Source organism: Chiloscyllium punctatum, chromosome 20 (genome assembly GCF_047496795.1).
Source record: "Chiloscyllium punctatum isolate Juve2018m chromosome 20, sChiPun1.3, whole genome shotgun sequence".
Taxonomy (NCBI): Eukaryota; Metazoa; Chordata; class Chondrichthyes; order Orectolobiformes; family Hemiscylliidae; genus Chiloscyllium; species Chiloscyllium punctatum.
The window spans coordinates 85,951,894-85,976,562 of NC_092758.1; the positions used below are offsets into that span (position 1 = coordinate 85,951,894).

At 47.8% G+C, this 24,669-nt stretch overlaps 1 protein-coding gene and 1 pseudogene across 1 annotated transcript in view; both read right to left on the bottom strand.

Annotated features, from left to right (window-relative positions):
* The window catches only part of LOC140492237 (alpha-2Db adrenergic receptor-like), a 79,419-nt gene extending 57,147 nt beyond the window's left edge, over positions 1–22,272 (bottom strand). Inside the window, exon 1 of the mRNA XM_072591153.1 lies at positions 20,742–22,272. Within this exon, the coding sequence (XP_072447254.1) occupies positions 20,754–22,112 (1,359 nt within the window). The 5' untranslated portion in view covers positions 22,113–22,272 and the 3' untranslated portion in view covers positions 20,742–20,753. The remainder of the gene's footprint in view (positions 1–20,741) is intronic.
* On the bottom strand, positions 10,706–10,808 carry LOC140492341 (U6atac minor spliceosomal RNA; annotated as a pseudogene).
* Positions 22,273–24,669: the final 2,397 nt, after the last annotated feature.

The following is a 24,669-nucleotide window of genomic DNA, read 5'->3' on the forward strand; positions in this document are numbered from 1 at the left end:
AGGCTGGGGTGAGGGCAGTCAGAGGGCTGGAGGCTGGAGTGGGCACGGTCAGGTGGCTGGAGGCTGGAGTGGGGGATAGTCAGGGGGCTGGAGGCTGCGGTGAGGGCAGTCAGAGGGCTGGAGGCTGGAGTGGGCACGGTCAGGTGGCTGGAGGCTGGAGTGGGGGATAGTCAGAGGGCTGGAGGCTGGAGTGGGGGCGGTCAAGGGGCTGGAGGCTGGAGTGGGGATGGTCAGGGGACTGGAGACTGGAGTGGGGGATGGTTGGGGGGCTGGAGGCTGGAGTGGGGACAGTCAGGGGGCTGGAGACTGGAGTGGGGGATGGTCAGGGGGTTGAAGGCTGGAGTGGGGGATGGTCAGGGGGCTGGAGGCCAGAGTGGGGGCGGTCAGGGGGCTGGAGGCCAGAGTGAGGGAGGGTCAGGGGGCTGGAATCTGAAGCGGGGATGGTCAGAGGGCTGGAGACTGGAGTGGGGTGGTCAGGGAGCTGGAGTGGGACAGTCAGGAGGCTGGAGGCCAGTGTGGGGGCAGTCAGGGGGCTGGAGGCTGGAGTGGGGGATAGTCAGGGGGCTGGAGACTGGAGTGGGGTGGTCAGGGGGCTGGAGTGGGACAGTCAGGAGGCTGGAGGCTAGAGTGGGGGATAGTCGGGGGCTGGAGGCTGGAGTGGGGGATGGTCAGGGGGCTGGAGGCTGGAGTGGGGGATGGTCAGGGAGCTGGAAGCTGGAGTGGGGGATGGTCAGGGAGCTGGAAGCTGGAGTGGGGGATGGTCAGGGGGCTGAAGGCCGGAGTGGGGGATGGTCAGGGTCTGGAGGCTAGAGCAGGGACCATCAGGGGGATGGAGGATCACACACAGAGGGCATATTTTTGGACTGGGGACAGTTTACTGCAGGCCCTTTATAGAAAGATCTGAATGTTTATCTTTGTAACTTTATTTCTCATCTTTTTAACCCATACTATGTATATGTGTAAGATAATGTAACCTTTTTCCTTTCTTTCTCTACTTTCTATCTAAGATAGGTACCTAGATGCTTTGTACCTAAGATGGTACCATGTGGGGTGACGTTGTAAACTTTACACTGTACTCTTGTACTTGAGTACACAAGGCAATACAACAAATTCTAATTCTGATTCAAATTCATATCAAGATCCTCAGAATGTTGTGTGCATCAATAAGTCACCTCTTACTAATCTAAAACATGGTAAGTAAAACTATAGGCCGTCCAATAATTCCTCATTAGATAAGCTGCCCTTTGCAGGTATTGGTCTGGTAAATGTTTTTTGAAGTGTCCAATGTATTAATAAACCTTGCTTAAAAGAGATTAATACTGCGCAAAGTTATCCTAATGGGATCTCACCAGTGTCAATATCACTGAAGCATAATTTCATGCTTTTATATTGTGGTGACATATAAAGATGACAGGAAAGTCACTCTGAGCTCAGGATGACTGGGTGTCATGAATTCTACTTGACAAAAACACTTCTCCTGAACATGAGGAAAAAAAAAATCCTCCCATTATTTGCTTCTAACCAATCTTTCACTCTCAGATGTTAAAGCCATGGTAATGTCAAATTAAATCAAAAAATAAGCTGTACGCTTGTTTGTCTGTGGGTCTCAAAGCATTATAAATTGAAAAATTATCAACCTCACTGCACATGGACTATTGGATAAGAATAACAATTCATATGTTGCCTCTGGCAACCTCACTGCTTCTCATAGCCTTTCAGAACTAAAGATACTTCTGAAGTGCACTCGCTGTTGTTTTGAGATGAATTGACGGTTTCTTTCCTGTTTGGAGATGATTTTTCGAAGATGAATGATGTTCAGCACAGAGGAGCAATCCTGCTATTTGACAACATGTAAGAAATTACATTTCAGTACGTTACTAATAAAATTTGAACTCAATTGCACAGGATGGAAAGTAATTTGGGATCGGGAGTATAGTTGAAGCTGAACCGTTACCAACAGTCAGGTGGTAGAGATTTGCACAGATTCATACCTCTCAAATTGAAGAAATTCTTCCTTGTCTCAGTAGTAGGGGTGGTCAGGGGGCTGGAGGCCAGAGTGGGGGATGGTCAGGGGGCTGGAGGCCAGAGTGGGGAACAGTCAGGGGGCTGGAGGCCAGAGTGGGGAACAGTCAGGGGGCAGGAGGCCAGAGTGGGGAACATTCAGGGGGCTGGAGGCTGGAGTGGGGATGGTCAGGGGGCCAGAGTGGGGGATGGTCAGGGATCTGAAGGCCGGAGAGGGGGAAGGTCAGGGGGCTGGAGACCAGAGTGAGGGATGGTCAAGGGACGGGGGTCCGGAGTGGGGGATGGTCAGGGAGCTGGAGGCCAGAGTGGGGACAGTCAGGGGGCTGGAGGCCAGAGCGAGGGATGGTCAGGGGGCTGGAGGCCGGAATGGGGGATGGTCAGGGGGCTGGAGACCGGAGTGGGAGATGGTCAGGGGGCTGGAGGCTGGAGTGGGGGATAGTCAGGAGGCTGAAGGCCGGAGTGGGGACAGTCAGAGGGCTGGAGACCAGAGTGGGGACAGTCAGGGGGCTGGAGGCCGGAGTGGGGGATGGTCAGGGGGCTGGGGGCCAGAGTGGGGACAGTCAGGGGGTTGGTGGCGGAGTGGGGATGGTCAGGGGGCTGGTGGCCGGAGTGGGGACAGTCAGGGGGCTGGTGGCCGGAGTGGGGGATGGTCAGGGAGCTGGAGGCCAGCGTGGGGACAGTCAGGGGGCTGGAGGCCAGATTGGGGGAAGGTCAGGGGGCTGGAGACCAGAGTGAGGGATGGTCAGGGGACTGGAGTCCGGAGTGGGGAATGGTCAGGGAGCTGGAGGCCAGAGTGGGGACAGTCAGGGGGCTGGAGGCCAGAGTGAGGGATGGTCAGGGGGCTGGAGGCCAGATTGGGGGATGGTCAGGGGGCTGGAGACCGGAGTGGGAGATGGTCAGAGGGCTGGAGGCCAGAGTGGGGACAGTCAGGGGGCTGGAGGCTGGAGTGGGGGATAGTCAGGAGGCTGGAGGCCGGAGTGGGGACAGTCAGGGGGCTGGAGGCCAGAGTGAGGGATGGTCAGGGGACTGGAGGCCAGAGTGAGGGATGGTCAGGGGGCTGGAGGCCAGAGTGGGGACAGTCAGGGGGATGGAGACCGGAGTGGGGGATGGTCAGAGGGCTGGAGGCCAGAGTGGGGACAGTCAGGGGGCTGGAGGCTGGAGTGGGGGATAGTCAGGAGGCTGGTGGCCGGAGTGGGGACAGTCAGGGGGCTGGTGGCCGGAGTGGGGACAGTCAGGGGGCTGGTGGCCAGAGTGGGGAATGGTCAGGGGCTGGAAGCTGGAGTGGGGACAGTCAGGGGGCTGGAGGCCAGAGTGGCGGATGGTCAGGGGGGTGGAGGTCGGAATGGGGGATGGTCAGGAGGCTGGAGGCCGGAGTGGGACGGTCAGAGGGCTGGAGGCCGGAGTGGGGATGGTCAAGGGGCTGGAGGCCAGAGTGGGGACAGTCAGGGGGCTGGAGGCTGGAGTGGGGGATAGTCAGGAGGCTGGAGGCCAGAGTGGGGACAGTCAGGGGGCTGGAGACCAGAGTGGGGACAGTCAGGGGGCTGGAGGCCAGAGTGAGGGATGGTCAGGGGACTGGAGGCCAGAGTGAGGGATGGTCAGGGGGCTGGAGGCCAGAGTGGGGACAGTCAGGGGGATGGAGACCGGAGTGGGGGATGGTCAGAGGGCTGGAGGCCAGAGTGGGGACAGTCAGGGGGCTGGAGGCTGGAGTGGGGGATAGTCAGGAGGCTGGTGGCCGGAGTGGGGACAGTCAGGGGGCTGGTGGCCGGAGTGGGGACAGTCAGGGGGCTGGTGGCCAGAGTGGGGGATGGTCAGGGGCTGAAAGCTGGAGTGGGGACAGTCAGGGGGCTGGAGGCCAGAGTGGCGGATGGTCAGGGGGGTGGAGGTCGGAATGGGGGATGGTCAGGAGGCTGGAGGCCAGAGTGGGGAACAGTCAGGGGGCAGGAGGCCAGAGTGGGGAACATTCAGGGGGCTGGAGGCTGGAGTGGGGATGGTCAGGGGGCCAGAGTGGGGGATGGTCAGGGATCTGAAGGCCGGAGAGGGGGAAGGTCAGGGGGCTGGAGACCAGAGTGAGGGATGGTCAGGGGGCGGGAGTCCGGAGTGGGGGATGGTCAGGGAGCTGGAGGCCAGAGTGGGGACAGTCAGGGGGCTGGAGGCCAGAGCGAGGGATGGTCAGGGGGCTGGAGGCCGGAATGGGGGATGGTCAGGGGGCTGGAGACCGGAGTGGGAGATGGTCAGGGGGCTGGAGGCTGGAGTGGGGGATAGTCAGGAGGCTGAAGGCCGGAGTGGGGACAGTCAGAGGGCTGGAGACCAGAGTGGGGACAGTCAGGGGGCTGGAGGCCGGAGTGGGGGATGGTCAGGGGGATGGGGGCCGGAGTGGGGACAGTCAGGGGGTTGGTGGCGGAGTGGGGATGGTCAGGGGGCTGGTGGCCGGAGTGGGGACAGTCAGGGGGCTGGTGGCCGGAGTGGGGGATGGTCAGGGAGCTGGAGGCCAGCGTGGGGACAGTCAGGGGGCTGGAGGCCAGATTGGGGGAAGGTCAGGGGGCTGGAGACCAGAGTGAGGGATGGTCAGGGGACTGGAGTCCGGAGTGGGGAATGGTCAGGGAGCTGGAGGCCAGAGTGGGGACAGTCAGGGGGCTGGAGGCCAGAGTGAGGGATGGTCAGGGGGCTGGAGGCCGGAATGGGGGATGGTCAGGGGGCTGGAGACCGGAGTGGGAGATGGTCAGGGGGCTGGAGGCCAGAGTGGGGACAGTCAGGGGGCTGGAGGCTGGAGTGGGGGATAGTCAGGAGGCTGGAGGCCGGAGTGGGGACAGTCAGGGGGCTGGAGACCAGAGTGGGGACAGTCAGGGGGCTGGAGGCCAGAGTGAGGGATGGTCAGGGGACTGGAGGCCAGAGTGAGGGATGGTCAGGGGGCTGGAGGCCAGAGTGGGGACAGTCAGGGGGATGGAGACCGGAGTGGGGGATGGTCAGAGGGCTGGAGGCCAGAGTGGGGACAGTCAGGGGGCTGGAGGCTGGAGTGGGGGATAGTCAGGGGGCTGGTGGCCAGAGTGGGGACAGTCAGGGGGCTGGTGGCCGGAGTGGGGACAGTCAGGGGGCTGGTGGCCAGAGTGGGGAATGGTCAGGGGCTGGAAGCTGGAGTGGGGACAGTCAGGGGGCTGGAGGCCAGAGTGGCGGATGGTCAGGGGGGTGGAGGTCGGAATGGGGACGGTCAAGGGGTCGGAGGTCAGAGTGGGGGACAGTCGGGGGCTGGAGGCCGGAGTGGGACGGTCAGAGGGCTGGAGGCCGGAGTGGGGATGGTCAGGGGGCCAGAGGCCGGAGTGCCGGATGGTCAGGGGGCTGGAGGCCAGCCCCACTTATTCAGGACTTTGATGAGGAAGAATGTCTTCATTCAGAGAGTTGTGAACCTGTGGAATTCTCTCCCACAGGAAACAGTTGGGGCCAGTTCATTAGATAGATTCAAGAGGGTGCTGCATGTAGCCCTTGCAGCTAAAAGGATCAAGGGGTACGTGGAGAGAAACCAGGAATGTGATACTGAGATTACATGGTCAGCTGGGATCATATTGATGAGTGGGGAAAGCTCGAAGGGCTGAATGGCCTACTCCTGCACCTTGTGTCTCTGTTTAAAAGTTAAAATCTACGTAGTTCTTAGAGTCATAGCATCAAAGAGCACAGAAACAGACCCTTCAGTCCAACCAGTTATACCCAAGATAATCCCAAACTAATCTAGTCCCACCTGCCTGCTCCTGGTCCATATCCCTCCAAACCTTTCCTAATCATGTCCTTATCCAAATTTTTTTTAAATATTGTAACTATACCTCAATCCACCACTTCCTCAGGAAGTTCATTTCACAGACAAACCACCCTCTGATTAAAAAATTTGTCCCTCGTGTCTTTTTAAAATCTCTTCATCACACCTTAAAATGTGTACCCTGGTCTTGAAATATCTCATCCTTGCGAAAAAAAACAGCTACCGTTAACTCTATCCATACCCCTCACGATCGTATGAGCTTCTGCAAGGTCGCCTCTCAACAGAACTTAGTTACAGTTATAGGTCATTTAAGACCTGAGTCTGTTTTGCCTTTCAGTGAGATCAGAGCTGAGCTGCAACTTAAATGCACATGATATCTACAGTCAGTCCCCTGTCCACAGCTTTAGTCACCTCCTCAGAAACTTTCATTAGAGTCATCCAGCTTGATCTACCTTTAGCAAATACATGTTTGATGATGGAATTTGTGTTGTATGGTTATGACTCTCTCTGATCAACTGAAATGTTCAAGTTGCTCAGTCCTTAGTGATGGACTCCAGTAAGTTCTTGATGCATTACCATAGAATCCCTGCAGTGTGAAACAGGCCATTTGGCCAACCAGTCCACACTGACCCTCTGAAGAGTAACCCACTCAGACCCATTCCCCTACCTCTCTGCATTTACTCCTGACTAATGGACCTACCCTACACATCCCTGAACACTATGGTCAATTTCCCATGGCCAATTCACCCTAACCTGCACATCTTTGGAGTGTGGGAGGAAACCAGAGCACCCAGAGGGAACCCACGCAGACACGGGGAGAATGTACAACTCACACCGACAGTAACCCGAGGATGGAATCGAATCTGGATCCCTGGTGCTGTGAGGCAGCAGTGCTAACCACTGATCCACCATGCCATTATTTGACCAACTGGTCTGTAATTTTCTCATTTCCATCCCTCACCTTTCTTAAATAGCTAGCTGTCATGGGCAAATTTTCAATTAAAAGAAATAGATTGAGAGAATTTAAAAGATTGTGTGAACATCTTTAATGTTCTCTCCTACTTTCTTTAAAGTCCTGTGATGGTGAACATCTCATTTTGGTGCTCTTTACTGTAACCACTTTCCTCACCAGTGCTATTCTGAATCTGTTGATTTCATAAGTCTCCTTGTTTGATTCAATATCAGTTCCCTTGGAATGTTAATATTACTCTCTATTGTAGGCACTGATCCAAAGATTCAATACGTTTAAGCGTCCATTATTTCTTTATTTTCATTGAAATTATTATCCAGTTTTCAAGGGGCCCAAGTTACTCCCAATCGGTATACATTTCCTAAAATAATTGCAAAGAAAAGTGTTCAAGTAGATTTCCCTTTGAAGTTTCTTTTCTAACTCCCCTTTGTAACCTGACTTTCTCTTCATTCATTCACCAGATGTGGGCATTTATTGCCCATCCCTAATTGCCCTCTGGGCAACTCAATTACATTGCTGTGGGCCTGAAGTAACATGTAGGCCAGACCAGGTAAGGATGGAAATTTCCTTCCCTGAAGGATGTTAGTGAACCAGATGGGCTTTGCCCCCTGATAATTGGCTCATGGTTATAGATAGATTCCCTACAGTGTGAAACAGGCCCTTCAGCCCAACAAGTCCACACCGACCCTCCAAAGAGCAACCCACCCTGTCTAGTGCACCTATCACTACGGGCAATTTAGCATGGCCAATTCACCATAACCTGCACATCTTTGGCTGTGGGAGGAAACTGGAGCACCCGGAAGAAACCCACACAGACACGGGGAGAATGTGCAAACTCCACACAGACAGTTGCCCGAGATGGGAATTGAACCTGGTGCTGTGAGGCAGAAGTGCTAACCACTGAGCCACCGTGCCGCCCAAAAGACATACAGAATTCCTAGAGTGTGGCAGCAGGCAATGCCAACCCGCCAAGTCTCACCCCACCTCTGTAACCCTGCATTTCCCATGGCTATTCTACCTAACCAGCAAATGTTAGAGGAAACCACAGCACCCAGAGGAAACCCACAGACACAGAGAGAACGTGCAAACTTCACAAAGACCATCAGCTAAGGCTGGAATCGAACCCAGATCCCAAGTGCTGTAAAGCAGCAGTGCTAACCACTGAGCCACTGTGCTGCCTCAATAGACTCTGAATTCTAGATTTTCACTGAATTCAAATTCCATCATCTGCTGTGGCGTGATTCAGACCTGGAACCCCAGAATATTGCCTGGGTCTCTGAAGTTACAATCCAGTGATAATTACAGTAAGCCATAGCCTCTGCCCATCCTCTTCACTGCTCTTTGTATCCCTCTTAGTTATCAGGGTCCTTTGTGACAACATGCAATTGCGCTGCTGACTTCTCAATTTGTGCAACCACTCAAGGATAAAAGCTAACATTTCTGGGAGTAATTAGGTAACCTTTGATTGAATCAGGGGCAGCCTTCATAGCAACTGAGTGAAGTCAAACTGTTTGTTTCTGGAAATAATTTGAGGTCTGGTGGTAACCATAGCGATCAACTCAAAAGAGCTAGCAGTGAGACGTCTCAGTTCTGTTGAGGAAACAAATTGGACAGTGATAACATTCCCATATGCATATCACTTCAAAAAGTGAAAGTTGCGTGTATATTTTTAAAAAGCATGTTTTGTTCTCTGCGCAGTTTCGTTGTCTTGTTACTTGGGCAGGGTGCTAAATTGTTTGCCGATCTGCTGAAAGCATGCTTCTAATTCACACAAAATAAAAACCGAAAGAACTGCGGCTGCTGTAAATCAGAAACAAATCTGAAATTGCTGGAAAAGCTCAGCAGGTCTGGCAGCATAGAAACATAGAATAACAGGTAGCCCGGAGTGAGTTATAGAGTCATAGAATCACAGGGACGTACAGCATGGAAACAGACCCATCGGTCCAACCTGTTCATGCCGATCAGATATCCCAACCCAATCTAGTCCTACCTGCCAGCACACAGCACATATCCCATATTTTGGGCGGCACGGTGGCACAGTGGTTAGCACTGCTGCCTCACAGCGCCAGAGACCCGGGTTCAATTCCCGCCTCAGGCGACTGACTGTGTGGAGTTTGCACATTCTCCCAGTGTCTGCGTGGGTTTCCTCCGGGTGCTCTGGTTTCCTCCCACAGTCCAAAAATGTGCAGGTTAGGTGAATTGGCCATGCTAAATTGCCCGTAGTGTTAGATGTAGGGGAAGGGGTATGGGTGGGTGCGCTTCGGCGGGTCGGTGTGGACTTGTTGGGCCGAAGGGCCTGTTTCCACACTGTAAGTAATCTAATCCAATCCCTCCAAACCCTTCCTATTCATATACCCATCCAAATGCCTCTTAAATGTTGCAATTGTACCAGCCTCCACCACTTCCTCTGGCAGCTCACTCCATACACGTACCACTTTCTGCGTGAAAATGTTGTCCCTTAGGTCTCTTCTGAGGAAGGGTCACCGGACCAGAAATGTTAATTTTGATTTCTCTTCACAGATACTGCCAGACCTGCTGAGCTTTTGCAGCAATTCTGGATTTGTTTCTATTTCACACTGTGGGTTTCTCATGAATCCAGTTGGAAGGCAGTGGTAGGATTCTTTTTTAACAGTGATCAGTAAGATTCAGGATTCAGAGATGTTTATATTCTGAGGGGAAATAAATTTGTTTACATCTAGAAAAGGTTTACTATATGGTTATTTCTGAAATAGAACTGTCTTCATATCTTTGTGTATTTTACTGACAAAAACAATAAAGGATGTGTCTTTGTGTTGACACTAAGTTAAAAAGCTATAATCATGAATGCTTTCAAAGGAATAAGAAAAACAAGCTTGCCTATCAGGATATCATAGGTTCAAGTCTATTTAAATTACTGCTACGAAAGAGTACAGTTACAACAAGAGCAGCCGAACCTTCCTAAAGAACAGCCTTAAAGTGCTCTGCCTACACATTGCTTAATGCCTGGGCATTAAAGACACTAATGTATGCTGATGTGCTTGTGGTATTGTTGAATAGTCATTCTAGAGCCACTGGGACAGGTCTCTGGTTACAGTGATCCGGACAAGAGTTTAGCACTATTGGCAATTGCATCAGTAATGCCTTGACTTAAAACCAAAGAATTTCAATATTGGGAAGGGAAGCCAATTACGTGCTGAATCTCACTGCGGCTGACAGACAGATCTTTGCTGTGTTTCTGGCCCATCTTTCCCTTGTAGATTATGGATTAATATGTTGTCAGATGCCATGTCAGGTTATTAGTAGCTAAAGATGTTCGAAATCCTACACATTTAAAGTAGACAAAATGATGAGCTAAGTGTGTCATCAGGATATACTTTAATCTGTAGGTTTTCAAAGCACCCTCCCTTATCATCTAGTCTTTTGAAGCTATGCATCCATACTCTAGACAAGACCAACTTATAACGAGGCATGGAATTTATTTCTGTGTATCTGCTAACTCTGCTCTGTAACTGGTCACCCTTGATGGAAAAAGGGCTGCCTTTTGAGCTCCGTGCCTCTCTCTGGCAAGGTAACTGGAACTGGGAACTAATTGTGTGAAGAATTCTGGGCACAAATCTCTATGGTACTGCAAATGTAACAACTTATAAAATCTTTATAATGAATACATTATCATTTCAAGATCAATATTTATTATAAAACAATATTTTTTAATGGAAGCCCTACAGTGTGGAAACAGGCCATTCGGCCCAACAAATCCATACCAACTTTCTGAAGAGCATCCCATCCCTTACCCTATCCCTGTAACCTCATATTTTCACATGGCTAACCCACCTAGCCTGCACATCCTGGGACACGATGGGCAGATCCTTAGACTGTGGGAGGAAACTGGGGCAAACCCACACAGGCAGTGGCCTAAGGGTGGAATTGAACCTGGGTCCCTAGTGCTGTGAGGCAGTGCACCAACCAATCCACTGAGCCAATGCACCACCATCAAAGCATTGTTAAAAGCCACTAAGTAGATGACAATGCCTTAAGTATTTGTGTGTTGTAAAATCACTAAACTCCGGCCATCCTTATTAAGTTAAAAAACACAATACCAGGTTATAGTCCAAGAAGTTAATTTGGACGTATTTCCAAATAAATCTGTTGGACTATGACCTGGAGTTGTGTGATTTTTAACTTTGTCCACCCCAGTCCAACACCAGCACCTCCACGTCATCCTAATTAAGGGAAGGGAGTGTTAACCTTCTTTCATACAACACTTTATAACATTATACATATCTAATCACCTGTCCAGTTTCACTCTATATTTACCCATTGAAATTCTGACTATTTTGAATTAAATAAATATTTGTATTTATGTAGACTTCAAAATCTCAGGATACCTCAGAAATTATACCGATAGATTCATAGAGATACAATGGGTGGGATCATCCTTTCCTTAAGGTGAGAGGGGGAAAGACTTAAAAGGGACCTAAGTGGCAACTTTTTCACACAGAGGGCAGTGCGTGTATAGAATGAGCTGCCAGAGGGAGTGGTGGAGGTTGGTCCAATTACAGCATTTAAAAGGCATCTGGATAGATATATGAATAGGAAAGGTTTGAAGGAATATGGGTCAGATGCTGGCAAATGGGGCTAGTTTAGGATATCTGGATGGGTTCGACCTAAGGTTCTACACAACTCGATGACTCTAAGAGGCTCAGATTTTAAATAAATTGCAAAAGAAGCCTGTGAGAAAGCAAAAACTCATTTTCACTCAGTGGGTAACTAGTGCACGACCTGGGGAGTGCGGTGAAGGAAGGTTCAATTGATGCAGGCTAGAGGATATTATTTGAATACAGAGGTATGGGGAAAAGAGACAGTATATTGGCACCAGGTAATGAAATTCACTTGATGGGCTGGTGTAGGTAGGAAGACTGAATGGGCTCTTTCTGTGCCTTAAGAATTCTGTGATGTGCACTAAGTTGTGCAAGACTTAGAAGCTGAATCCAGTGTAGGGGTGTGTCCATTGAGACTCATTCCCCATCAAGTAACGTCTAGCTTGGAAACTATGAATTTCATAGCAGTGAAACTACAAAGAAACATCGACCAGCTCTGAAATGTCCATCAACGTCACTTTTATTGCTCGGAGTGTGACTGAGCTGCTCAGGGAATGGAGCAGTCAGAAAGAACGGTGCACCCTCCCACAGTGGGAACATATTAACTCAATCTCGATGACTTGAACAGCAGAATGCAAACCTGTATATCTTGCGAGCAAACAAAGTTCGAGCTGCAATCAGCATTCACACGACATAGTTAATGCAGTGCAGAAACCAATAACGTGAAGCTTTGTAGCCACATTGGTACCACTTGGAAAACATTGCTCCTCATGGACAGTGGAAGTCCTAATGGAGCCTGACTGCGTAGCAAAACATAATGAACAGCGAGAGATATGAACCATCAATTAATTTGTCGAACTCCCGCACCACAACCTTTCACTGGGGTGCTGTGCTCCCACACATTTTGCACAGTTTTTCAACAAAACGCCTTGGGAAATATATATTGCTTTTCATAAAATGATACCACCAGCTGGTGAGCACATGTGTGTACTAATGCTACTAGAGGCACTGGCTGTGGCATTTGAGCCAATTGTACCAGAAAAGGTTGTCTCCAGGCAACCAGATTTTAATTGCGATCAAATCACAGCTGATTCAATATTTCCAAAGGGTTTTCTTTCCTCCAAAATAGAGAACACTGAAACTGGCTGAAGCAAGATTTATTAAGAACTTTCAGGAGTTGGATAAGTCAGTGAAAAGAAACAGTGCAGTCGGTCAGCTGTGGTAGCAAGCAGCCTGACAGGAAGATTGCTTTCAACTTCAAGTTGAACAAGGGCACTTACTGTGAATGTTCAAAGTGTTTATTGTTAATGCTAAAACTGGCAGGAGGCTTGTGTAATCTTTTGTTCTCAAAGTTAGTGATAACTGAACATGTCTGTAAAGTCTTGTATCAATTTTTACAGATGCCCATTCTAACTGAATGCATCACCACTTGCTTTGGCAACTACTCTGACTAGGACTGCAAGGAACTATAGAAGAATTTGAGTAAATGTAGGGGAATGGGTTTGGATGGGTTGCTCTTCGGAGGGTCGGTGTGGACTTGTTGGGCCGAAGGGTCTGTTTGCACATTGTAAGTAATCTAATCTAATCTAATCACACAAATCCAACCTCCCATCCATTGACTCCATCGACATTTCTCGCTGCCTCGGGAAGGCAGCCAACATCATCAAAGAGGAGTCAAAATTAGAGTGGCGCTGGGAAAGCACAGCCAGTCAGGCAGCATCCGAGGAGCAGGAAAATCGACATTTCGGGCAAAAGCCCTTCATCAAAGACCGCTCCCACCCCGGTTAAAATTTCTTCCAACCTCTTCTGTTGGGTAGAAGATACAAAAGCTTAAACACACATACCAGCAGATTCAAGAACAGCTTATTCCCTGCTGTTATTAGATTTCAAAATGGATCTCTATTATTAAATATAATGTTGGTCTTGCTCTCTCTGCACCTTCTCTGCAGCCATAACATTTACCCTGATATATCTTATATGGAATGATCTGTCAGTACTACATGCAAAACAAACCTTTTCACTGTATCTAGATACATGGGACAATAATCAATCAAATCAAATCAAAGATTTTCCTCAAAGAGCCACATGAGCACTAATGTTACAACTAATCTGGCTTAAATACAGGCAGCTTTGTCAATCAGTAAATTTAAGTAAAGTCTTTAATGAAAGGCAATAGCTCAGATATTATTGCTGACTTGGTAGAGGTTCCACATTTCAGATTTGTGAATCTTATTGCCCAACCATAATCCTAAATGATCCTCCACTCCTATATCAGACACAATGTTGTGCAATCAAAAGTGGACCATCTAGCAGCCTATGGTCATAAAAACCGTTCAAAGCTTTAGGCACAGAGTGTTGATCTGGAGTTCCTTTGGGAATGCAGTATAATTCCTGGGTCTTTACTTTTGCGCACTTTGTATTACTTCTCTAACACAAGAGACAATGTGTTTGATATTCACTGAAAGTATATCCTGTTGATGTGTTCCATTATGCCTCAGTGTCATTAATGGAGAAATCTGTGCACTTATTGTTACCTTTGATTTTCCCCTTGATTCTATGTTGAATTGCTGTTGTAAAGCAGTCAACTTATGTGAACCTCTCTCTTCGTGTAACGCTATAACTTTCAATTGCTGTCTCAGCTGATTGCTTATACTCATAAATCACTCAAGTGGCACGTAAATATTTGCACTAAGTCCGCTTCTAATGAACCATTCTAAATTATGACAAGGAATAACTAAGGTATACCATTAGCACTGCAGTTGTCTTTTACAATATGGACAAATTAGTATGATACATTCTGCTTCAAAGATTCAAAATATGCAGCAGAAAATAAAAAGTAATCAGTGTGATAGAGATAAAAAAAAAAGGAATGATGATGTTACACATCCCAACTCAATGGCACAGGTTAAAGCCTGAAATTAAAGTACAGTCATTTTCACAGCATCATGTCCAATGCACATTGCTGACTCACAATTACATAACCAGGAACCATTCTTAGTTAAATGATAATATTAATTAGGAACAACTTCTTCGAACTACTTTCTTACTCAGCACAGCTCATCTAAATATCCTGATGACTATTTCTGCACAAGGATATAATCTTACCTCAAAAAGGTTGATAAAGTGAAAATGAACTTGCTAAGGAAGATCATAATTTTGACTCATCACAAATGCCATTATTCATTGGTGTAAATATATTGTGGAAACTAATAATTACATTTTTACGTTTCTCTCATGTGATTGACTGCACCAGATATTGAGGATTAGGAATTAGAAAGCATTTTGTGCTGGAATCAGAATTTTGTTTCGAGTTAGAGTCATAGAATCATAGAGATGTACATCATGGAAACAGATCCTTTGGTCCAACCTGTCCATGCCGATCAGATAGCCCAACCCAATCTAGTCCCACCTGCCAGCACCCGCCATATCCCTCCAAACCCTTCCTATTCATATACCCATCCAAATGCCTCTTAAATGTTGCTATTGTACCAGCCTCCACTACTTCCTCTGGCAGTTCATTCCATACACGTACCACCCTCTGCATGAAAAAGTTGCCTCTTGGGTCTCTTTTAAATCTTTCTCCTCTCACCCTAAACCTATGCCCTCTAGTTCTGGACTCCCCAACCCCAGGTAAAAGACCTTGTCTATTTATCCTATCCATGCCCCTCATAATTTTATAAATCTCTATAAGGTCACCGCTCAGCCTCCGACGCTCCAGGGAAAACAGCCCCAGCCTGTTCAACCTCTCCCTATAGCTCAAATCCTCCAACCCTGGCAATATCCTTGTAAATCTTTTCTGAACCCTTTCAGGTTTCACAACATCTTTCCGATAGGAAGGAGACCAGAATTGCACGTAATATTCCAACAGTGGCCTAACCAATGTCCTGTACAGCTGCAACACGACCTCCCAACTCCTGTACTCAATACTCTGACCAATAAAGAAAAGCATACCAAACGCTTTCTTCACTATCCTATCCGCCTGCGACTCCACTTTCAAGGAGCTATGAACCTGCACTCCAAAGTCGCTTTGTTCAGCAACACTCTCTAGGACCTTACTATTAAGTGTATAAGTCCTGCTAAGATTTGCTTTCCCAAAATGCAGGACCTTGCATTTATCAGAATTAAACTCCATCTGCCACTTCTCAGCCCATTGGCCCATCTGGTCAAGATCCTGTTGTAATCTGAGGTAACCCTCTTCGCTGTCCACTACACCTCCAATTTTGGTGTCATCTGCAAACTTACTAACTGTACCTCTTATGCTCGCGTCCAAATCATTTATTTAAATGACAAAAAGTAGAGGACCCAGCACCAATCCTTGTGGCACTCCACTGGTCACAGGCCTCCAGTCTGAAAAACAACCCTCCACCACCACCCTCTGTCTTCTACCTTTGAGCCAGTTCTGTATCCAAATGGCTAGTTCTCCCTGTGTTCCATGAGATCGAACCTTACTAATCAGTCTCCCATGGGGAACCTTGTCGAACACCTTACTGAAGTCCATATAGATCACATCTACCGCTCTGCCCTCATCAATCCTCTTTGTCACTTCTTCAAATTATTTGCTTACTTTCAAAATATACTTAAATAAGATCTACCATTAAAATTGACAGATGAATTGATGGAAATGAACTGTTGTCCAAATAAGTACAGGCATGAAAAACTGAGTGAGCAAAGATATACATATGCATTGATTGACAGACAAAGAATGCGGAAACAAAAGATTGCGAAGTAAATGCAGATAGACAGATTGATAGACAGAATGACAAATAGACATGGACAGATGCACTAAAAATGCATTCACATCTTTTCTAACATGTTGGTTAACTTTTACTGAGGTGATTTACCCATTCTATGATGACTGGTGGAAAGCTTAATCCCTTTCGATGGGAATGGGAGAGGCCATCGGGAAATGGAAACCCTTATACATTTCACTTCTGTGCTGTGAGGATAAGAAGGTTTTTTCACAATGACTTTCTCCTAGAGAATGTTCTACTCCATGTCACTGTCAATGATTAATTCCTTCACTATTGATTCATAAACCCACTCTAAATCTGGACTACTGTTGCAAATGCAATTTCACAGCAGTGTTAGAGGAGTGCTTCAAAAATTCCAAAGCTGGTCAACGGTCCAAAACAAATTCAATCTCGTTTCGTGGTTCTTTGATCTCTTCCACCTCAATGATGAATCAAAATTACATTCACTCCCACATTAGCAATATTAGACATACACTTAAAAGCAAGAGTACTGTTTATATAAATTATTCATTATGAATAAGTAGTGAATTATCCCTGATGTTTTTATTTCATCAATTTCCACAAGATATTCTCTACTAGTAGAAAATAAAGAACTCCGGATGCTAGAAATCTGAAAGAAAAATAGAAGTTGATGGAGAAACACAGCAGGGGTCTGACAGCATCTGTGGAGAGAAAACAGAGTTAATGTTTAGGGTCGAGTGACCCTCCTTTACAACTCGTTAACTTTGCTTTCTCTCCAAAGCCACTGCCTGATGTTGCTGGACATTTTCAGGCAGTTTCTATTTTTGTATTCCATATTAGTTCCTGACCTAATTTCATTACATTGGTTTTGATGCAAAAATGCTCATTATTTTACTATAAGTTAACTAGAAATTAATATTTTTGCTCTGTTTCTTTTTGATTCTGGTAATTCAAGTATTCAAAAATGGTAAATTTAGGGAGTTGAGACTAAGCAGCCAGGTCTTTGTGCAGCTAATATTTTTCACTGACAAACTGCTGCCTCATGTCAGTAACATTTGAAACTAAAACACATTTTGTAGATAGCAACTACAGCATGACATGCTAACAACAATTTGTGCAGAATATTATTGTGTGAAAACCTTCATCACTGCGCAGATTTCACGAAATAATTTCACAAGTGTTCTTAAAGAACAAATAAATCTAATGCAATTAGACTGTATGTTTTATTTCACTTATCCATATCTTTTCTCCCTTTGGTGAGTCTCAAAACCAAACATTTGCTGACTCTCAATCCTGTTCATTATCGCTCCCTTTCCTGTTCTTCCCTCTCACCCTACTGCCACAGCCCACCCACCTTCTAACCCCTTGTCCCAACCACTGTACCTCATTCCATGATTCCCGAACCCTGGCACTTACCTCCCTATTTACTATTATTCTGTGGCAATCTGACATCTACACAGAAAACTTAGACAGTTAGCACATGGAAAAACTATCCTTGCCCATACTTTAAAGCTATTCCTCTTTGAAGTTGATGACAAGGAGAAATGTATTTTGGTTCTGCAGGATTAACAGGAGTTTTGGTTTATTGTTAATGAGCTCCTGGGAGAAATACCAGGAGTCGTTTTAAATTCTGTGGGATATTTATGTACATACATTTACATCATATTTTACAACACAACAACATGCCGCTTGGTCAAACTATGCTAGTGTTTATTAGATTAGATTCCCTACAGTGTGGAAACAGGCCCTTCAGCCCAATAAGTCCACACAGACCCTCTGAAGAGCAACCCAGCCAGACCCATTCCCTTACATTTACCCCTGCCTAATGCACCTAATGCTCCTAATGCTATGGGCAATTTAGCATAGCCAATTCACCTAACCTGCACATCTTTGGACTGTGGGAGGAAACCAGAGCGCCCAGAGGAAACCCACGCAGACACAGGGAGAACGTGCAAACTCCATACAGAAAGTTGCCCAAGGCAGGAATTGAACCTGGGTCCCTGGCGCTGTGAGGCAGGAGTGCTAACCACTTTTCCCATTTAACTGTATCAGCATGCCCAGCTATTCCTTTCTATCTCATGTACTTAGCTAGCTTTCCATGAAATACATTGACACTACTTCCTTCAATCATTTCCCACAATAGGACGTTCCACTATCCGATCACTCTTGACGGATTTCGCACCATCACTGAATACTCCAGTGTGTGTTTCTCATATTGTCACTGGATATTCCAGGGCATATTTCTCACACCATCACTGAATATTCCAATGCATATTTCTCACACTGTCATTGGATATTCCAGTGCGTATTTCTCACACTATCACTGGATATTCCAGTGCATTTTTCTCACACAACCACTGGACATTCTAGTGCATATTTCTCACACCATCACTGGATATTCCAATGCATATTGCTCACACAACCACTGGACATTTCAGTGCATATTTCTCACACCATCATCAAATTGTTACATGAACAGGAGGAGAGCATCTGGCCCATCAGGCTCTCACCAGCCCTCCAAAGGAGCAGTGTACCTGATGCCACTCTCTTGCCTTCTCCACGTGACCCTGCATACTGTTCTTTTTCAGGTAATAATCAAATCTCCTCTTGAATGCCTTGAATGAACCTGCCTCCAGCACATTCACTGGGAGAACATTCCACATTTTAACCACTAACTATATAGAAGCATCCTCTGCTCGCCATTTCTATTTTTGACAATGATTTGCAATGTGTGTCCTCTCAATTGTGACTCTTCCACCAATGGGAATATTTTATCCATAGCTACTTTCGATAGATCCCTCGTGGTTCAGAACACCTTGAAATCTCAGCACAACCTTCTCTCCTCCAAGAAAAACAGTCCCAACTTCATCAATCTATTAATATAACAGAAGGTGTTTATATGTGCATCCATTCTTATTCTCTGTACCCCCTCTAATGCCTTCACATTCTTCCTGAGATGAAGATTCCAGACATGAACGCAATGCTTCAGCTGAATATAACAAATTCCTTGCTCCCATACTCTATGACCCTATTGATGAGATCTATTTTGATGGATACACTTATAAACTGCCCTATCAGTCCGACTTGCCACCCACTTTCAATCTATTACGTAAACATGAAACTGAACAATATTTTACTCATCCAAATCAATTCCATGCTGGCCTTGTGCAAGATATTGTACTTAAGTCAAAAGAGTTGTGCAGAAAGATAGACGAAGGGCTTTGAAAAGTGACAGTTGCTTTGTACAGGTCAGGCAGTATTACACTAACATGAGAAAAACAATATTTTTACAGATTAAATGCACTTATATAGTTGGAGCATACTGCGCAACAGAAATATGATTGATCTTGATCAGCAATAGTTTTCTTTTTGATAAAGTTGTAGACCATTTAAACTCATGGTGTACGGGTGCTGGAGGAAGTGTAATAAGCAGCCATAACTGTTCTTGTAATAGTCAGGCAAATCATTTAACTATAAAAACACATTGAAAAAGGTTGCAATCTGAATGCCAATATGTTCTGTGCATTTCAATTGGATAACATTAGGACATATTCACCTTTATAACCCAGGGGATGCTGCTTTATACAGATCATAGCATCCAGGGATGTGCAGGGTAGGTGGATTAGCCATGGGAAATGCAGGGTTACAGGGATAGAGTAGAGGGGTGGATCTGGGTGGGATGCTGTTCGGAGAGACAGTGTGGGTTCGATGGGCCGAGTAGTCTGTTTCCACGCTTTGGGATTCTATGATTCTATTTTAACATTACTTTTAAGGGTTAAAAGCTGCTGATGAGCAGTTCTTCAGCAAGAAAATTTAATTTAAATCATACGTAGAAAATGACAAATGTTCAGGAAAAAATGGTCAACTAATCTGAAAATAAGATAACAATTTGTAGTCTGAAGGCAAGAGATTATGCTGTGCAATATTACTGTGATAGAGTGTTGTGTATTTGTATAAATTATCTTGATTGCATTTAAATAGACAAACTTTGTTTTAAAGGAATGTATTCAGCATTTGCGTAATACTATACAGCATAATTAGATTTCCAACTCTGATGGCCTCACAGTGAAATTATTTATTACATTTTGCTTGAACTGTGCTGTGGAAACTTGCTTTAGTTAATGTACTCTTCCTGACACAAGCATGGAGTCAAATGACTGATACAGATTCGAACCGCTGAGGTTAAATAGATTGTCAGATCTGTATGACAGACACCCAAACATCTGCAAATCCACCTCATCACAAATTAATGTTGACACTAACCGCTATTATTCTGAATTATCTACCAAAAGATACCATAAACAGCATGTTGATTAACTAATGTTGAAAGGTATTATTAATTAGCATCGATGTAATCAATATTACACAGGGTCTCAGTTTGTTTGCTCCTCATACACATGAACATGGCACAATCCTTCAACACCATCACTTCAAAAACGATGCAGACGCTCTTTCCCACAACACATCAAGCTGTTGCTTAAACCCAGCTGAAAGGTACTGGTCCTGCGCTTTTCCACTGGTCTGTCTCACAAGACCATCTCTTTAAAAAGGAACAATTTCTTCAGCTGACTGCCTTTGCAGAGGTGAGAAATCCAATTGAAATATGCTTTTATCTGTCAACATTAGCTAACTTCCTTAACTGTTTAAATATACGTATATATAAACAGAAAACACATCATCGTTAATAGACACTCAGGATGAGGCAGCCGAGTTACCAGTGCAGCTGGCTACAAAGTACGTCTGCGAGTCCTGAAGATGATCTTTTTGAAAGCCTTGCGGAAGTCCCTGTTGAAGATGGTGTAGATGATGGGGTTGAGCGAGCTGTTGCAGTAACCAATCCAAAAGAAGAAGTTGAAGAGGGGCTCGGGGATGGTGCAGCTCTGTCGACAGATGGCCCTCAGGCTGTAGGTGAAGAAGAAGGGGAACCAGCACAGCACAAAGACGCCAATGACTACGGCCAGCACGAAGGTGAAGCGTTTCTCCCGCAGCTGGGCCAGCCGGCTCTTACTGAGCCTGGACACGGGCCGAGCTGCCTTCCTCTTCCTCCTCTGCTCCAGGAAGAGCTGAGAGGCCCTATGGCCAGCCCAGGACAGGCGGCTACAACCCGGACCCGGGAGGGGAGGCAGGGTCGAGGAGGACGGAGGAGGCAGGGCCAAGGGAAGGGGGAGGGGGACCTCCTGACTCCTCCTGAGCTCCACAGGCCGGCTCTGAGCCTCCGAGGAGCAACTCTCCTCCAAGTCAATGTCTTCCAGCTCTTCCTCCTCATCATCCTCCTGGTGTGGGTGGCTCTGGGAGCTGGGTGGGCTGCCACCCGGGGCACCTGCCCGGTCTCGGGGTCGGCGGCGGCGGGAGAAGGCGCTCTCCAAGGGAAGAGTAGGGGCAGGGGCACCGGGCTGCCCATTGCCAGCCACCGAGACCACTGAGGTCCTCTGCTTGGCCACCCGGTAGATTCGGAAGTAGACCAACATCATGATGAGGCAGGGGGCAAAGAAAGAGACAGCACAAGATGACAGGATGTACCAGGTCTCATCGTTGAGTTGGCAGCAGCCTTGCCTGGCACGGTCCACGCTGACCAAGGGCGGGAAGGAGATGACCGCCGAGATGAGCCACACTACCGCGATCATGGCTTTGATGCGGCGCGGGGTCCGTTTCAAGTTGTATTCGACGGCCCTGGTCACAGCCCAGTAGCGATCCAAGCTAATGGCACACAGGTGGACAATGGACGAGGTGCAGAAGAGCACGTCCAGTGCCAGGTAGATGCCGCACCAGACGCTGCCGAAGTACCAGTAGCCCATCAGCTCGTTGGCCAGCGAGAAGGGGATGACCAGAGCGGCCACCAGGATGTCCGCCGATGCCAGCGACACCAGGAAGAGGTTCTGCGGAGGCCGGAGCGCCCGGCTGGTCAGCACGGCCACCACCACCAGTGCGTTGCCCACCATGGTCAGCATGATGACCGTTACCACTGCCAGACTGACCGCTGCCGCTGCTAGCCTGCTGTAAGGTGCTGAGGTCAGCTGACCTCCGGCCACCATCGTGCTGTTCCCTTCCTGGGAGCGGTTAGGGGCGGGCTGCCCACACAACTCCATCTGGGGGCTGGGGAGGGGATGTCCCTCAACTGCCTCTCCCTCACTCCCTCCAGCTCTATCCCCCCGACTATCACCTCTCCCTCACTCCCTCCAGCTTTACCCTCCCTCTACCACATCTCCCTCACTCCCTCCAGCTTTACCCTCCCTCTACCTCTCCCTCACTCCCTCCAGCTCTACCCTCCCTCCACCACCTCTCCCTCACTCCCTCCAGCTCTACCCTTCCTCTCTTGCCTGCTCCTCACTCCCTTCAGCTCTTCCCTCCCTCTCCTGCCCCTTCCTCACTCTCACCAACTCTATCCTCCCTCAATCACCTCCCCCTCACTCCCTCCAGCTCTCCCCTCCCTCTACCTCCTCCCCCTCACTCCCTGCTTCCTGTTACATACCCTCCGGCCGCTCTCTGCCCTCTCCCAGTCCCAGTACAATCACCTCCTCTCCAGTGCCTCTCCTCAGCATTCACTCACTGCCCGATGTATCTCCGAAACTGGATTCAGGATGCTGCTCTCCCTCTCTCTATCTCTCTCTCCCTTTCTCTCCTTAGCAATCCCCCTCTCTCTCTCTCTCTCTCTGAGGAGGGGGGGGGAAGCTCTGAAGGCAGTGTTTGGTTGGTTGGTTATTTCCCAAACGTTCCTGGATAACTCTCCGCACTTCGGATTTCTCTCTCTCTAGCCGCTCAACCTTTACAAAGCTCCCGGAGCCCTGACGTCAAGCCAATCGCAGTCTTCAGGAAAAAAAAGGGACCAGACCTCTCTCTTTGACTGACTCCAACACTTTATTATGGGCAGTTAGGGAGAGAGGGTAACTACTCCTGACTCCTTACCCAAGAGCTGTGTAGCTCATGTTGCAAGTGAAATCCTAAGTCTATCTCACCTCTTAACCTCACTTGGGTCAGGAGTAAATTCTTGTCCCAACTTCATTCGTGAAGACGACCCTCCCAGTTCCCACAGTTGAACTTACTCTAGGTGTTTGGTTTTTTTCTCTCTCTCTCTTATCGATAATCTTGTAAGCGTGTGCATCACTTCAATGTTGGTGTCCTTTGCAAAATGTCCTGGGGCATAGTCAGAAGTGATTACCCTCCCTCTCACCCTCCGCCCTCCTCTCTCTCCCTCTCTCTCTCACGGCCTGTCCACAATTAAAACGTTGGAGTGCAGAGAGAGAGAGAGTCAAGGAGCTGAGGTTCCAAGCACCGAAGTGGAATTTTTGTTTCTTACACGCCCGTTTGTTTTTATTTCACTTCAACGTGAGACTGAGAATTGAACGCTGCATTTAGCCTGCCTAGAAACGCAGGGCGAATGAGGCTGGAAATTCCTGGGACAACTCGGGCACCCGCTTCTCGCCCTGAACTACCCTTCCAGTGAAATGTTTCTGACCCATTTCCGTGCATTTGCTGAACCCAACGTGCGGGGCCAGAGAGGTCACCACTTCCTGATAAGATTTAAAAAGGAACACTCTGTCCGGTACAAAAGTCTTTGTCCGGGGTTCAGGTGAGGGTGAGGTGCGGGGGATAAATACCCCGGTCCGGATTTCCACAGTGACACTTTCCGCTCGGTGACATCTGGGAAACTTGTTTGTAAGTAATCTGCAGCAAAGGGATCACTGTAGCTGGCATTGTTAACCTTGGCTTCGATGCAAGAAATAGCCGAATGCATTCGCCTCAGATAGAGCCAGCTCAGAGAGAAACGGAAGGTGACTGATACCTGAATCCAGACAGGGAGAAGGAGTTGTTGAAGAGACTCCTGAAGGTGGCAGTTGGAATAGCAAGGAAAATATTCAGGTAAAGATGTGCAGGTTGGGGGGGGGGGGGGGGGGGGGATTGGCCGTGCTAAATATCCCTACAGTGTCCAGGGATGTGCAGGTTAGGGTGGGATTGGCCGTGCTAAATGGCCCCATAGTGCCCAGGGATGTGTAGGTTAGGGTGGGTTGGCCATGCTAAATTGCCCCATAGTGCTCAGGGATGTGTAGGTTAGGGTGGATTGGCCATGCTAAATTGCCCCATAGTGCTCAGGGATGTGTAGGTTAGGGTGGATTGACCATATTAACTTGGTAAAAACAATGACTGCAGATGCTGAAAATCAAATACTGGATTAGTGGTGCTGGAAGAGCACAGCAGTTCAGGCAGCATCCAACGAGCAGCGAAATCAACGTTTCGGGCAAAAGCTCTTCATCAGGAACTTGCCCCATATTAACTTGCCCCATAGTGCCCAGGGATGTATAGGTTAGGATGGATTGGGCATGCTAAATTGCCCCATAGTGCCCAGGGATGTGTGGGTTAGGGTGGATTGGCCTTGCTAAATTGTCCCATAGTGTCCAGGGATGCGTGGGTTAGGGTGGATTGGCCATGCTAAATTGTCCCATTGTGCCCAGGGATATGTGGGTTAGGGGGAATTGGCCATGCTAACTTGTCCCATAGTGTCCAGGGACGTATGGGTTAGGGTGGATAGGCCATTCTAAATTGCCTCACAGTGTCCAGGGATGTGTAGGTTAGGGTGAATTGGCCGTGCTAAATGTCCCCATAGTGCCCAGGGATGTGTAGGTTAGGGTGGATTGGCCGTGCTAAATG